The sequence below is a fragment of the Neopelma chrysocephalum genome, unplaced genomic scaffold (assembly GCF_003984885.1).
Source record: "Neopelma chrysocephalum unplaced genomic scaffold, ASM398488v2 Primary Assembly neopelma1_147, whole genome shotgun sequence".
Taxonomy (NCBI): Eukaryota; Metazoa; Chordata; class Aves; order Passeriformes; family Pipridae; genus Neopelma; species Neopelma chrysocephalum.
In genome coordinates, this window is record NW_020897809.1 from 10355103 (window position 1) to 10371988 (window position 16886).

At 42.4% G+C, this 16886-nt stretch overlaps 1 protein-coding gene across 1 annotated transcript in view; it reads left to right on the forward strand.

The window, feature by feature from the left end:
- PTPRG (protein tyrosine phosphatase, receptor type G) overlaps positions 1 to 16886 on the forward strand; it is a 405524-nt gene that overhangs the window by 353158 nt on the left and 35480 nt on the right. Inside the window, exon 14 of the mRNA XM_027700470.1 lies at positions 8554 to 8645. Within this exon, the coding sequence (XP_027556271.1) occupies positions 8554 to 8645 (92 nt within the window). The remainder of the gene's footprint in view (positions 1 to 8553; positions 8646 to 16886) is intronic.

The following is a 16886-nucleotide window of genomic DNA, read 5'->3' on the forward strand; positions in this document are numbered from 1 at the left end:
TTCAGTGGATGGCAGTTTATTGTCCCCATATTTGTGTTTCCTTGTCACATTTGTTAACCTTTGAATGCAAGAAACTCATTAAAGCAATTCCTCAGACACACATACTCCAGGCTTCCCCAGAGCTCTCGAGTCAGTACCAGATTAGCAGCAGCGACAGCAAGAAGCAAATCTCCAAATGGGTTGATTGATAGCGAGATTAATGATCCTCAAGACTTCTGTCCAGGTTTATTATTTGGCGGCTTACAAATCTTTGCTTTCAGGGAAATGGGTGGGGAGGCAGGACCAGCTGGCTGCCACCCGGTCTGTCTGTATTAGCGTGATGAGGTGATGTACGTAGCCCTGTCAGAGCACTAGCATTAAGTAGTGTATTTTCAGTGTTCTCATTATCTACCAGGTACTAAATGATTTGCTTCTCTGCTCTTGGCACCAGCTGCTCATTTCTTTTCCTTTGTGCTGTGCTTCCAAAGATGTAATGCCATTTCTAATTGTGTTTTAAACAGAGTTAGCAGAGAGACCATAAAAATTTTTACATAGCTATTTCTTGTTGAAATGGCCAATGAAAAAAGCCCAGCCTCCAAATACACAGTGATTAAGAAAGAAAGGAAATAATCACACTTTTAATATTTTATCTTGGCCCCAAACAAGGTAAACATGAATTACGTCCAGCAGTGTTGGGAAATCTTCCTAGTTCTCCCATGCAGCTTTAGTCCAGGTGCATGTGGACATGTGTGTTGAGAAAGATGGAGCTTCCCATTGAGTATTTCATTACATTTAACAAACTGGCATTTCTGCCTGAAGATGGGCAGGGCCATTAAAACAGAGGAAAAAGCTGTGCCTAAATTTTTAGCAGATTTTTGTGTTAATCTTAGATCCTAGGCTGCAGATTGAGATACCTAAAACATCTGTCAATTCAACATCCTGATGATTTGGAGGATTGAAAGAATATTTTTGCAAAAAGAAAGAGCAGAGCTCTTCCATTTTGAGAGTAATTAGGTGGGAGTAATTAGGGACATTCAGGTGAATATTCCAAAGAGAGACTGCTGTCTCTCTGTTTATGCTATCCCCTCCTAGGCTGGATCATCTCTGTTTTGGTTTTCCTATAACACTATTTCCAAACCAGATGAATTACACTTTGTGTTTAAAATTACCTGTATTTTAACCTCCCAGTGTGCCACCCTGTTTTTATTCTTTCCTTTCCTAAGATACATCATGTCAAAGGGAATTCATGTCCTGAAATGATAATATCAAGTATGCCCAATTTTGAGTTCTTGGAGGTGCTAGTAAAGGCTCCTCTCTAGTAAGAGGCAATCTTCATTGATTGCTGTAGCTCTTGTGATTACAGAACAACTCTTCACCTGCTTAAATCCAGCTACCTTCTGTGAGAAAGTTTTAAGGTTCCTTTTTAATATTACATGATGGTTAGGGCATTGAAAGTACACATTTTATAGAAACTGCCTAAGGTATTATTTGATTGGAAAAGGCATATCTTTGTTTTCCTCTGTGATTTTCTAGCCTTTGTTATGAATGTTGCATTACATAAATAGTTGGCTTAGGGAGAAGAAAATGAATACGTCAGGCTTCCCTTTGGTTTTTAAAACTGTACCTAATTTTTAAACCATTTTAAGATACCTCCTATAGGTTTGTCTACCCCATTTTTGTCTGAAGACATTGAAGTTTGGAGTAGTAATGCATATAACCAGGGAGCTTGTTCTCTTGCAGTAGAAAATACTGATGAGTAAATTCATTCAGTCATCTGTAAAATTGCTGAGTGTATCCAAGACAGCTGTTGTGAGTATTGATTAAAGCAGGAGGGGAAGGTCTGGTGCCTCTAGCCCTGTCAGAGGTCACCAGGAGAGTAATTAGCTACCAAGTGTCACAGGGCTAAGTGTCATCACAAATAAGGTTTCGCCATCACCTTCACTGTTCTCCAGGAACACCAGGAAGATGGGACAAGGAAGTGTGGAAAATGTTTGTGCTGAGTTAAACTAAGACTTATCCACTTATGATTCGCAATTAAAGAGCTTTCTAAGTGTATTTCTGCACTGGCCACCTGGGTGCTCTCTGGTCTCACAGCTGATGAAGGGGGAGGACTTGAAGGCAGCTCATCTGGGGCTGTGTTGTAATTTCTTAACTGTTTAATTATTTGAATACCCTTCTAAAAATTATGATGACTTGTATAATGCCTGAGTTCAATACCGTATGTGATGTAAATGGGTGTCGGGCTCTGGTGCAGGATAGGATCTCAAAGGATCGAGGGAAGAGGATTTTTAATTTTATGGAGAGCTGTGTAGTCAGCTGGCAAATTTAGGCCATAAATATTAAATTAGCTGTCGTTCTGTGTCAGAAATCCCTAGTCTTGTTTGCAGATTAGTTTTTCAGATGAGCAGTTTTACTAGTGGTGTGTTCTTCAGCACAAATACTGTCCCGAAGTTTTGTCCACCTTCTTTTTTTTCCCATCAGCCTTTTCCCAGTTTTTTTCCTGTCCTTATTTCCCTATAATACTGCAGAATATGTTGTTGGACTGGTGATTAGCGTTTGGAACCTTTTGTGGAACTCTGTGGTTGTGTGACAACTCACTGATGTGAAAAAACACTTCTCCTTACCCAGAGGAAGTCCTCTGAAAGGGACACTCTACTTTTCACCATTCTGTCCAGGAAAAGATGCCAAGGACTTGGCATACCATGCACTTCTGAAACCTACCCATGTACCATGTAGACATCTCCAGTTACCATATCTGTGTGATGCTTAACACTACTCAAGAATGTTAAAGGCAGAAATTGCTTTGTAGGGAGAAGGCGAATCACCTTCAGGAGGGATCTGCAGGAAAATCAGCATTATTGTCGGGAAATTTTGCTCCTTTTTCAGCTTTCCTTTATTCTCCTGGGTTTTATGCAATCCTGCTTTGTATATCCTCTAGTACCTCCAGTTCAGTCAGCATTCACTGCCTTACAGCTCCAGCATGGCAGAGGTTCTTTTGTAACTTGGCTTTTGAATTCTGATCATTAAGTGTTAAGACTTGGGAAAGAAAATAATTGTAGAAAATTGGGGCAATATAAGCCATTTTCTGGCCAAAAAAAGAGTAAATGCAGATGCCCCTCTGATACAATGAATGTAATATCACAGCTCCATGCTGGTCACTTATTCATATTCATAAGATCAGCTTTTTTCGTGTGGTTTTCTCTCCTCTTTTTCTTCTTAACGCTTGAGTCAGTTTTATTGCTCATAAAAATCAGTGACTGATGACCCCAGCTAGAGCAGTGCAGACTGCAGACAGCTGTTGTCCAGGCTCCCATCCACTGCTCTGCTGGTGACATGGTCATGATTTGCAGCACTTCTGTTGTTCCGTAGTCTGTGCTCTTTTCTGAGGAGTCATTGCCAATTCTGACAGTGACAAATGCTTGCCAAGGAATAGTGAAGCTAGTTTAAAGTGCAGAGCCATGTGTTACTAGTACACTTGACTGCATACATACTTTGTTTTTGGTGCCAGCAGAAACCAATCTTAATTGTGTCTCCTGGAAAACATGCAAAACAGTTCAAGGAGAATCTGAAGCAGCTTTTGTTCTATTGAAAGTGAGAATGAATGTACAGAGGTAGTAAAAGGGGATCATTTCCTGTCTTTGCATCTTTGTTTGGGAGTTGCTTGCAGACACTCTGTGACGGAGGAGTGTGGTGAATGAATGCCTGTATCCAGGTTGCATTTGATAAAGACTAAGCCATGTCCTGTCCAGCCTGGTTTAAAGATCTCTTACAGATTCGAATTTGCCTGTTCTCCCCACAGCTAAGGACTGTGTGTGTAAGTTGGGTGGCTGCAGGGACTACTGGTCTCTTTGTTAATAAATGTACATTTTGCAGAGGTTCTGTCTGTGGGAGGCTGTTTCTGGAGGAAGGGTACCTGAAGGACAAGGTTTGCCCTGCTCTGACAGTAGTGGATAGGCCTTCAGGACCCTTTCAAGCCATCTGCCCCTGAATTGGTCATGCTTTAGAAGGTAATGATTCAAGAAGAGAGTAGTTGCAAGAAACCCAGAGCCTAGAGCTCCTAGATGCTCTTACAGAAATAAAGTAGTATAAATCTGGCTAGCCTTGAAGAGGGAATACACACTGCTCCAGCCAGCATAAACACCTGGAAGGAGAAGGTCTGTAGTGAACGAGGAGCAATGAACGGGCTGGTCACTTCAGCGTGTGAAGCAAGGCATGGTTCTTGGGTGTCCCCAGAACATGAAGCATTCCCCTTTGATTTTTCCTCTGTTCAGCCACTGCCCTGGTGGTTCCAGCTGGCCACTGCAGAGGTGGCCGCTTGCCCTTCTGCAATAATCCCTTGCTCCTCCTCTCCCAGCCTCAGCTGCTCCAGAGCACTGCGGATCCCATGCCTGTCATTGCAGATCAGGGGATGTTGCCTGCACTAGACCCACTATGGAGGAGTAAAGGCCAGACACTGCCCTCGGAGCAATTCCCAGTGCTCCCATCGACTGTGGTGTGCTGTGTGTTTCTATTGGAGGCAGTATTAACTAAACACTGAGGAACTGTCTTCTACACGAAACTAAAATGCATCCGTGCTTTCAGGCCATTATGTGATCTAGTTCTCCCTTTTGATTTTAGAGGAGTATAAAGAAGAAACTGCTTGAGCTTTAGTAACTAAGAACCAAGGGAAACCTGGTTTGAGTGTCAAAAATCTCACAAGGCATCTCTACTTCTACAGAAGCTAATCTGGTATTTTGCTCAGCAGAGATGGAACAAGCTAATCAAGACCATCTCTTGGCATATTTTTGTGCTTTCAGCTTGGTGACAAGGTGCTGCTGCTCTGGACTTTGCGTCCTGTTAGTTTGCATTAGTAACTCACGGCCAGTATCTCTGCAAAAAGATTCTGGGCAGAGGATGCTCTCCCTCACATTGTCTTTGAGTTCCAACCCCTGCCTCTCCTCCTTCTCTGGGGAGATGCTAATCTCGCAGTGTTTTACTTTCTGCATTTGGGTCCATATGTGACAACCGTGTGTCTGATCACCACAATCTCGCACAGTTATTGTACCCCAGGGAAAGGGAGCCAAAAAAACATATGGGGCTAGAGAAAACGGTGTGCTTCACTGCTCACAGGCATATTTCAGAGACAACAGACTCTTTGGTATTTCGCAGAAAAGATGTGAGCTCCCCAAAGCCTTTTGGAAGTGAAATCAAGGTTGTGATTTTCTTTTCCTCAACCAGTGCTGCAGAAATACAATAATTATTCTAAAATCAGTGCTTCAGTTGTTAAGATTTTAATAATCATTTATGCCGTGACAAATCCCAGTTGTGCATTCACTAAGGACTGCTTCTATTAGGAAAAAAAATCTGGTACTTTTTTCTGCTGACTGAGCAAGTGGGCACACAGGTGCAAACACCTGCCCATGTATACACACTGGGGTTAAAAGTTACAGGCTGAAGTGCTCATGTGAAAATAGGTGTGGATTTGCACCTTGTCTAGCCCTGCATCCACTCCCCCCTCTCTCCTAGGCTGTGTCTCCAGTGGCTCGAAACAAGCAATTTCCTACTCTCATCCTTTTCCTTTATCCAGCCCTCCTGATATACACACTTAGATTTACTGCAGCCTCTTGTAGCCTTAGCAACTGCTGCCACTTAAGGTTTGTATCTGGAGGGAGAGGTAATGGGTAGGGGAAATGCCAAGGGATAGAAAGGAGCATCCTAAACTGAGGGAGGAGGAAGATACTGAATTGTCTGAAATGCCCCTCAGTAGCCTTGATACTAGATACCAGTATTTATTACTACACATTAGGCATGAGTTTGCAAAAGCTCTTCTTAGGCCCTGATGTTTCCTCACTTAGGAAAAATGGACATTATCCAAACTGGAATCATCTGCCTAGCACCCTGAGATGTGTGCTCCCTCCTGGTGCTGCACAGAGGAAAGATGCAAGAGTAGGAAACAGACCCAATAAGCAGAACTTGCTGGAAAATTGATCCAGCGAGTTCATTAAATCTGCAAAAGGTCTTTTAAAGCTCGATCCACTTCATCCTGCTCTCAAGTTTGAGCCTGTATGGTCCCAGAGACATGGGAGGAGTCACCAGGACAGGGATGAGATGGCCTGTGTGTAGTGACCTCACCTGGAGAGGCTAAACTTGGAATATGTGCAGCAATTACGAGCAAGTGGGGAAAAAACAGTTTGAGAAGCATGTCTTCACCTAATGTGCCAGTATCCAGTATTGTGAAGTAATGAACATGCTGCATTATGTAGGTATTTACATCAGATGAGAGTGTATTTTAGTGTGATGTTTGTGACTTGAGAAAACCTCTAGTCAAATTCCATGGTGACTGCCTTTGCAAAACAGCTACAGAAAGTCTTCCAGGACTAAAACACAGAATTTTTAATGACATTAATGATCATAGCAAAGTTTACCATGTGAAATATTCATTTAATACATTGTTCTTCCAACATTGTGCTCAGCAGTTGCACTGGGCTGGGTATTCAGCTATCGCCATCATGGGCCTTAAAATACCACCCAATGAGATTATCTGACACAATTACATGTTTTGAGGCTATTAAGGAAAAGCCATCTTATGACTGCGTATAAAACCATAATGCCAGCCTATCAGAGCCTCTCAGAGCATAAAATAACAAATTAACAAAAAATAATTGCTTTTCTTCAGTATCATCAGCTTTAAAAAATTCCTGTAAATCCCTGTGTAAAGGTCTGGGTTTTTATCAAACACCTTTTTAAGGCCTTCATTACCAGGAGAAGCCATTCAAGGATTTCTGTAGTATTGACTCAAGGGAAAGAGCCCCAAATACATCAAAATCAGGAACATTTTGCCTGTTTCATATTCATAGTTTCTTCTTTATGTGTGACTGATTTATTCTGCTGCGTGCCCCCAGGGTGTGCACTGTCCAAAATAAAGGCTGCCAAAAAAAAAATGAGAACGGAGCAAGTGGCGGGGCGGGGGGAGTTCAACTGAGGTTTTTAAATGCTGTGAGACTATTGCACATCTTGCATCCTCATGTGTGAATTCACCTTATGGTGTTTCTTAACAAAAGAATATATGAGTCTATTTGGTGAGTATACTCACTAAATAAATAACATCAGCACAATGCAAGACATCATGCCTGAAAATAGAAAGCTGCTCCCAGACAGTGACTCCATGCTGTGAAATCCACTCTCTCCTGCTTCTGTATTGTCTTAAGTTGTACTTGTGCTGCCATAGCTTGTGCTTGTGTTATAAAGCACTGTGCCTGTGCAGTAGAAAGTACAGATGTGTGGAAAGCAAGGACCTGGATTTTTTTAGGTTCTGGTTTCGCCTAAGAGATGGTTAGGTTTTCAGTGCCATTTTTCCCCCCTCCTGGCATGTATGGATGTTGGAAACAAAGGGAGCACAAATTACTTTGACGAAGTCTGCGGAGCCGGCTCTGCCGATGGGCTCTCTATGGAGAGCACAATGCCCGAGTTGCAGAGCCCCAGACTGCAAGGCAGGAACTCAGAAGCCACTACGTGCAAATATGTTTGAGCAAGGGAACCAGCAACTTGGCAAAAGCACTGCTCACCAGGCCTCCTGCAAACTTTGCCCAGGTGTTGAGGAGCAGTTGAAGGCTGGCAATGAGGGGGATCTTTCTGAAATGGGAAGCTATTGTTTAGCACCCGACAGATGAGAGCAGACCCTTTTCCTGCCCACAATAGCTGCTCACACCAAGCAAGACTCATTAAATATTCAGTTCCAGCCTCAAGCAGCTCATTAAGTCAGCAATGAGCAGTGACGCTGGTGTTGGAAAACCCTGCCTCAGTTAACATCACCATGCAGAGTCTCCCTGGATCTCTTGATGTTACTCTGCTCAGCACCTTTTCTGTGATGACCAGCTTGTGCTCTCTGCTTTGCATTAAATACAGGTAAAAATGAGTCAGGTGGATTTAAGTTCTGCTCTTCCTTATAGGCCTTTTCAGAGATGAGTCCTCGGGCCCAAGCTAAGTGTCTATTGCATTTTTCTGAAGAGGCATATGTAATACAAGTTTTCAGGAGGAGGGTTATATGACTTTAGTGTTACAAATAAAAAACCTTAATGTTTGAAGAATAACTTTCATAGCAGAGCATCATGATATGAAGCAGTTACAGATGCTGTATTACTGTCTGCTGGCTGTTACGCAGCAGAAACTTTTACAGTAAGTGTATTTTCCCTGGAAATGCAAGTGTCTCAGGTAGATTTGGGCTTGAATTTTTTGCTGAATATGTTTTTTGTGTGCAGAGTTTCTTTCTGAATGATGTATTTGAAACCTGTTTTGCAGCCACTAACTTTTATGAGTATAGTTTCATATTCTGTAGTGCTTAGCAATAATATATAGAGGCATTTATGATGGGTGGATGTCAGATGTCAATGAATTAGAGCACACCAGAATCTGGAATTAGGATTGTAATTGTAGAAAATGCACATGTGTTTTCATGCATCAGTGTTTTAAAACTATAACATCTGAAAGTATGGAGCAGAAATGGAGAAGCAGAACACGTACAAAGTTTTTGTCTGTTTTTTTCAGAGGCAGTTTTTCACACCCTGAGTGTATTTTTTTTTCTTTTTCCTTTAACAGAAAGTGTTTCCAGACTGCTCATTTCTATGTGGAGGACAGCAGTTCCCCCCGTGTGGTCCCCAATGAAAGTATTCCCATTATACCTATTCCAGGTAAGACGGGCTTAATCTCCTGTGTTTGTACTACTTGAAGTCTATTTTAATTACACAAAGAAGAGAAGGTTATGCTTGTGATAAATCATGGGGTTTTAGTAGAAATTTTTTGTATCGGTGCTGCTTCATTTAATTTAATGTGCTTTGCAATGGGGCTCTCAGTGCCAATGCTGTATTTTTCCACAGGCACCTCTCCCACGTTGTTTTAATAGAAATTTCAGAATAACCTTTGTAAAATGTCAAAAACATGAGTAACACTTCTTAAAAACACCAAGGCATTGCATCCAGGGTGAAACCAGCTGCTCTGTCAGGGCAGGTTGTGGAGGAGGGATATGCAGCTCCATTGCTCTCTCGAGACTGTGGCCCTTGCCCCCACTTTCAGTGTATGCAGAGGTGGTGTCTGGGGGTCTCAGGGAGGACAGCGAGACACAGGGATGAGCAAACAATCTCAAGGAAAGTCCAAAGCCATCTGTTAATTTGGTATTAATCAAGTTACCAAAGGTCAAATTCTCCTCTCAGCTATACTGAGAATGAAGCTGGAAGCAGCGTTTAGTGCTATTCTCTCTTCATGAGGCATTTCCCCTGGGAATTATTAAGTGCAGGATGCAGCTGCCTTGAAGCTGTGATGACAGAGAGCAGCTTGGTGTTACTGTGGCCTTTGCAGCCAGTGCCTTGTTCGATGATGGTCAGTCTCACATGCAAAATTAAGATACCCAAAATTTTGTACTGACCTCAATCTGTCAAAGGCTCATACTTGTTGCTGGAAGGTGTTTTAAATTTCCTTGTCATATTCTGTAATTTGTGTCATTGGTCTGGGGTTCAATCTGCAATTAAATAGGTTCATTTTGCCAAAAAACATTCAGAGACTTTTCTGAGACACTGAAGAAATGTGCCTCCTAGAAAAGTGAAAGAGTACAGTTATATTTTCCTTGATTTTATTCAGTAGACGTGTAACTTATTTCTAGAAAGAGTCTTTCAAAGTACCCATGGGAACTAGTATGAAAGGTCAGCTATTACATTCCTACAGAAAGCAGTTTGCCTTGCAGTCTGATGGTGTGCCACTGAAAATGAAGAGAACAAGCTCTCGTCTCCTCTCCTTTCTGTGGCAGACTAAAACGTATGTCCTGGCCACCTCACATCCTTAGCAAGAAGGCACCCTTCTCCTTCTCCTTTAGGGTAACAAGAGGTGACAGATTTTGGTCTTAGACCACCTGCAGTGAGTTTTCACAAAAGTACTTAAATAGCTGGAGAACTCCATTCTTTCTGTGGTGAAACCAAGAGGAACAATTCCCTGTTGGGGCTGCCTGTGGCAGTCAGTTTAATGGTCCCACCATGCCTGCTCTCGTGTGAAACCTCCTTGGAGCTTGTGGGGAAGCAGGAGGGGCCAAACTGGGCTCTGTGCAGAGAGCAGTGTCAAAACCCAGGAGATTATAAACACAAGGCACTGGGAGGAGAGAAGTTCTCCCCTCAGAGAGAAGCCTCTTTGGCCAATATACAGTATTTGTGCTGTAATTGAGACAAGTTTTTCTTAGATAAATAAATCAGCAGAAAGCTCCATCTTCTCCTGCTGCAGTGTGTGTTGTTGAGATGGTGGTTCTTCCCTGCTGCACAGAGATATTTTGATGGTCAGTCCATTAAGATTGGACTGCATTCATATGAATTTAAAGAAGAAGTTCCATTAAAACTGTGCAGATAGCAGGGACTGTAAGGCTAGCACATGCACCAGGGCTTCTCCAGCAGCTGTTCTGTAACATAACACCAGGTGACTGGGCACAGAATAGTGCCTTTTTGGGACATCTTCCCGTGACTAGAGCAAGCCAAGCTGTTGACCACAGCAGCTCTGGGACTGACATGATGGTGGTGTCACTGCAGTGCACACTGTGGTCTGCTCAGACTTGGTAATGCTAAGGAAGAGCTGCTCACCCCTGATAAGGAGCACTGCAGGTTAAGGCACCCCCTGAGCAAGTGCTGCAGGACACCTTGTGAAGCTTTGTTGTTAAAAAAACTGCAAGGATTGCTGATGAGCTCTAAGGCACATCAAGAACTGGGCCCTAGAAAGAGGTTTAGTCTAATTGGATGCAAAGGTGAATCCAACCCTCGAATTCCCAGTCTAATGACAACATTTTTGTGGATATAATGGTCATATAGACACCTGCATACAGACATCCAAATGGGGAGGCCTTAATCTGAAGCGGAATCACGCCCAGAAAATCTTAAGAGAGAATGAACTGATGAATTTGAAGATCTTGGCACTGACAGTAAAGCTGTTCAGGTCACCAAAAGCCAAATCACCCTCTGGAAGTGCCTCACTCTGTGTTTATTAACTACTACCTGTACAAGGAGTGCATAATGAGGCTCAAAGTTAGTAGAGGTAAATTCCAGTTATGTTGGCTTTTTCCAAAGATGCAGGATAATGCCTGGAAAGATCTTGAAGCTCTCCTAGGCATTTTCCTTGTTTGGAGATGTAGAAGAGGGCTGTTTTCCCCCATATACCTGTAGCTGAATGACAGTCTTCCTTGACGTCAGCTGCTGCTCCCACATAGACAGCCCACTGAAATGCCTTAAAAACACGAAATGACAAAATTCTCCTTTGAACTGATGGCAACTGATGAAATGATAAGCCTCTGAACTTTCCCTCTGGAAGCTGCCAGAGGGTGTGAGAAAGTCTTACTTGCCATGTTGATTCTAGAAGCAAAATTTAAGTGGCATTTTCACAGAAACAAGGTTTTTGAAGTAGCCCTGTTAGCTCGTGAAACCCCATCCTTACGTGAGAAATTTGACTAGACCCCTGTGGGAACGTGCCTCTACCTCCTACAGTTCAGTGGACCAACCTCCACTCTCGGGTATGAGCAAGCAGCCACACTGATGGCAGTTTAGAGCAGTGTGGCTGAAGATGTTCAACACATTTGCCAAGGCCCATCTACAGCACGCAGGGAGCTGCCAGGCAGAGGAAACTGAGTGGGTTTGGGTTGGCTGGTCCTGGCCCAGGTGTGGGGTGGCTCTGCCAGGTGTCTGGGAGCCAGGCACAGCGACGTCCTGACGCAGCTCAAGAGGTTTCAGAGGCAGCACTGGTGTCTCTGCGTTCCACCACTCTGCTCCATGACATGTTGGCATGATCAGAGGTAGCATTTGTGTTTATTTCTGCACCCCGTCCTGCTCTTGTTTATGCAAACCCTCTGTTTTCTCAGGTCTGTGAACTCTAAATCAATCTGCCAGCTACCTGACATATTCACACAGTACAACTTTTCAGGTGCAAAATCTAAAAAAAACCTTCTCCCAAAGGAATGATTTTACCCATTTTCTATTTCACTTCCCTTGGCATATGTGCTTAATTATTGTGCATGAAGCCACATCACCCATAGGTGTGTGCCTATCTGTGCAAATTCTCTCTGAGATCCAAATCATTATCATTATTCATAATTATCTGCACTGCTTGATCTAGAGAAGCACAGGACAAAGGAGTTATCATTAACTGAGTCACCCACTGGATATTACATCTGAGATATAAATCTCAACTCGCATAAGCCTCACACCTGACAGTAATGCATCTGTAATCAATGGCAGATTTCTGAAAACTCCCCTGCCATTAAGCCCAACAAAATTATTTCTCCATATCTTCTCTCTTTGCCTCCGCACCTCAGTTAATTTTGGCCACATCTACATCATCTTTGCCTGGATCTCTTCACTAAAACATTTGGTCTTGGAAAGATCTCGCTCAGCAAACCTGCCTCTGCTTCTGTTTGTTTGGTCTTTTCCATTGCTGGGACTGACTTTCTGGATCTTTCTGGACTTGACCCTTTCCAGTAGACTTAGATAAGTAGCAACAACAGCAGCATCATAGCTGCAGACCTGTGTAGCAAGACCTGTGTTGCAACACTGAAAATCAAAACACATCCTTTAGCAGTTTTCCTTTCTTGTCATCGCAAGACCTGCTCCATGACAGCGGCGCAGACATGCACCTCTGTGCAACTTAGAGGATATCCAACAGTGGAACAAGCACAAATTCCACTTCTACCTTCCTCCTCTCCTTTGTCTCAGAGTTTTCCTGCTCCTGGAAGGAGCATTATTCTTCCTCTTGCTGTGGCTTTACTGGTTCCTTGCCCAGCCCATGGGCACGGTGGATGCTGTGGCACTGATGTCAGTAGGACTTGTGAGATCAGTACAGAGATAGTTGGGGCTTGACCCAATGGCAAAGCTCAAAACTCAGTGTAGTTTTGGCCACAGTCCAGAGGAACATGGACCATGAAAAACACAACGGCTGGCCAATGCAGCTGATTCATTTAGCATATTTTTCCAAAGTCTTTCACATCTTATATTTTTAGTATAAGTAAAATTTCTCAGAAGTGATTCCAGTCATTTCAGCTGTGTCTAGACTACAAGACTAAGGAACATTTCCCAGTTCTTGGATCACAAGTGCATTCAGTTTTAAGTTTAAATGGCAATAAATTAATCTTTTAACTAGTCCTGGAGTTTATTAATAATGTTTTTAAAATAACTAGTGGCAGAATCTGATGGAGAAACTCTCTCCTGCTTCTTCAAGAATGTCTCAGTCGGGGGTGCATGAGCCTAGGAAATGGTGTAGTAGCCAATTTCATTGCAGTGGTAAGGTGTTTTGACCATCTCATGCAGTCAAGTGAGGGTGTGAAAGCCAGTGCAGCCATGACCCTCCTTTGTTTCCCTCTGTCTTCCCATGGTTACAAGAAGGAGTCCTATCATCAGTCCATCTTATTGATTGTTAGCTCTTCAATAACCGTGGTTGCCTTGAACCTTTCCTGACGAATGTCAGTGGTCAGATTTGATGTGTTTTTTACAGGCTCAACCCCTGCACTTCTGATATTTTCTAGTAGCATCCACCCTGTGACAAACTGTTTCTATTGAGAGACTGTAATGAGATATCTCATTTGACAAGGAAGCTGCGGGTTCCCAACATAGGCTTGGTATCTTACTGTTTTCTGCTAAGATGTGGCTTTCTTAAGTTGCACCCCCAGAGCTAAAGAGCAGAGAGCAGGACATGCCTGTGGCCATGACAGTGACAGTGCAATGAGCACAGTGAGCCTTGCTAGAGATTGGTGAGGTACAGGGAACAGCACTAACTGCAGCTGAGGACTTATTTCTCAAGGGCATGAAGCTCTTCACTGAGCACAGAGGTAGTGCTCTTCATCTGTTTAAGACTTTATTTCTGCTTTCTGCTCCCTGCGGATTTATGTTCCAGCACCATATTGTGAATTGTACCCATCTTCAGCTTCAATTAAATTCATGAATGCAATATTGCAAACACAGCCATCCTCTGAAGCCAAGAAAGTATCAAGGTATTTTAGGGAACATCCACCTTCCTTTTGCTCTGCTACCAACCCTGCTCCTGCAGTACACTGAAGAATTCATGGTATGATATCTAATCATGGTGCTTTTAATGGAGGCATCACAAAGGAACATGTTTTTATGGTGGCCATGTGAAATGTGGATAGATCTTTTTCTGAGAGCTGTCACATTGGGGTGCAGAGCCCTGAAGTTGAACATCCATGTGCTCAGATGTAAAGGGTGTGTGTAATTGATGGCATGACTGGGACCTGCGGATGGAAATGTGTGAGATTAAAATTGTGTTCCTTAGCAGACAATACCAAATAAGATCGTGTTTAATGTCTGTGCTAAGGCAAAATTCACATTATTTCATTCTCTTGGACTGAAATTGGTTTTTTGCTTAAAGGGAAGAAGTGTATTGCTATTACATTTATAATTAATGATAACCTAATCTAAGATTTGTACAAGCAGATTTAAACTGAGCTCTTATTTTGACACATATAAAATTTTATCATTAACATCTTTATATTCCTGACTGACACATGGCTAATAGCATTGCAGTAGATTAAGTCTTGAAGCAAGAGAGATGAATGTAGCTACAGAATTACACGGGTGATTTTTCATATTCTGCTTTTTCATGTGTCGCCCCTTTATCAGAAACCTGCCCTTGTGTTCATTTGACTTGATTATAACAAATAGATAGCAATTATCTTGCTGAAAGGACACCTGTTTTTCTTTCAACATGCCCATCTTTCCATGACTTTCAAATGTATTCAAAATGTTTTCTATGCCTTTTCACTTCGAAAGGTGGTTTTTATTAAAAACAGTACTTCATAAACACATGATTACAAAAATGTGAGCATTAATGAGGAATAGTGCCCCCAGTAATCAACTCTTAATGATTTCTTATACATCTTAATTTATTTTAATTTATAATTTGTCTCAATTATTGAGGTCAGTGACTTCAGGAGGATGCCAGTGCCTTAGAGATCTTCAGCAGGTAGTTTGATCTCCTAGAATGAAACCTACTGTATTGCCTTTTTAGTATTTGTGCAGATATGATCTCCACAGAAAGCAGACACCTTCTCGATAGTAAGGTTTTTTAATGACTTTATCATAAATTAATTGATACTCATGTTATACAAACAAATCTGTTCTCATATTTCTGGCCATTTTTTATACAGCAAACAATGTGATCAGTCAGAAAGATTAATTATTCCAAATGAAATACAATGGCTTCAGTTGCATTCTTATGTTAAATAGTTGTGCAAGGAAAGCCAGTACACTGCAGAATTAAAGGCTCTGACAATATAAATGTGTATAACTTAAATGCATTAAATCTAGAATAGTTTGAAGAAAGCTGGGCACCGCCCTGTTTTACGTGTGGAATTACTCGTGGAGTCCGGTATTCCTGTGAGTTAGGGCAGGATCTGGCTATGGAGATACCTGTTCAGACATTTCAAATTCAATCAGTGCAAAAATTTGAGCAACGTGGGATGTTTCTGGTCCTCATGTGCACTCTGGAGTGTATGCTCAATCTGTAGGTTTATGTGGTTTTGTCTAAACTTCTCTCTAGAGGTGGACACGTGACCTTAGTGGAATTGATAAGCATTTTTCAATAACCTCTACTGGGGCAGAATTTTGCCCAAGGATGTGCTATTAATCCTTGCAGTGCTCTTTATGATCAGCCACTCTGCTAGAGACAGACCAAATCCAGGCAAATTTGGGCTTTACATCCCCATGTGGTACCATGTGTTGTGAGTACTCATATTATGTGGTGCAGCTGCACAGACCCTATTTAAATCTGAGCTACGAGTGCCCCATTGCTCATTGTGGAAGTGACTCTGTTGGAATCACACTCCACGTGGGTACTTCTGCCATAGCTCTGCAGCCTTCTCTCTGGCTATTGTAGTTTATGGAATGGCTCCTAAACTCAGTTTTAAGTAATAAGTAGCCTAAATATTGACACCAGGTATTTCAGCTGCTTGTAGAATTTTTCCATGCCTCTTTGTAAAAAGGTAAAACCCATGAACCTCACTGAATGTGTTCAACAATAAGCAAATATCTTTTTAAAAATCTTGTGATTGCATTCCATGTTCTCTCCAGCAGCGGAGGGTAAGGGGGTGAAAGATTGACATCCCAGGGTTGAGTGCTGCTGGGAACAGAAAGGTGCTTGTTTGCTATGGATATGGGAAAGCATTTTTCAGATGTGTTATATTTCAGTGAGTTAAAAGGTCACATCCAGTCCTGCTACGATCCTATTGGTAGATATTTTGGGAAAACTTTTTTGCAGAAAATGAGAACTGCAAAGACATGCTGTTGGAAGTGGATTCTCCAGGATTAATGTCACTAACAATGTCACTAGTTTCATGATCGTCATAAGCCAAGTTAGGTTTGTGCTGCCTTCAGAAAGGGCAATTTCCCTATCACTTCACTGTTCTTCATTCTAATGAGTAGGATCAACCCATCTACCCCACTGACAACTAATCCTTCTTCCCCCTCCCCACAAATGAATTAATCCTCTCTTATAGTCATCAGCCAGATCAGCAGGCCGATTCAGTTCACTGCTCAGCCCTGCAGGGCAGAGAGAGGGGAGTGGGAGAATCCCCTCGTCCTCTGGCTGAAGCCAGCTGTGAAGAGCATGCTGAGAATTGATGGAAGTGCTGCTGAGATGCAGGGGTGGCACAGGGCTGCTGAGCAGTGCAGTAAGTGGCTGCTGTTGGAGCAGATGGGCCAAGGCACGTGGCAGCTATGGCACATGAATCCAGGTGGCTTTGTAAATGAGAGACTAAGTGCAGCAACTAACTAACAAAATCACACATTTCACATTAAGAATAAGGTGTAAGAGGCAAGGATTATATTGGATTTAGTAGGCTGGGTAAGATAATTGCTGAAAAACAGAAAGCATTTACAAGCAGAATGAAAGGCATGGAGAATTTTCTT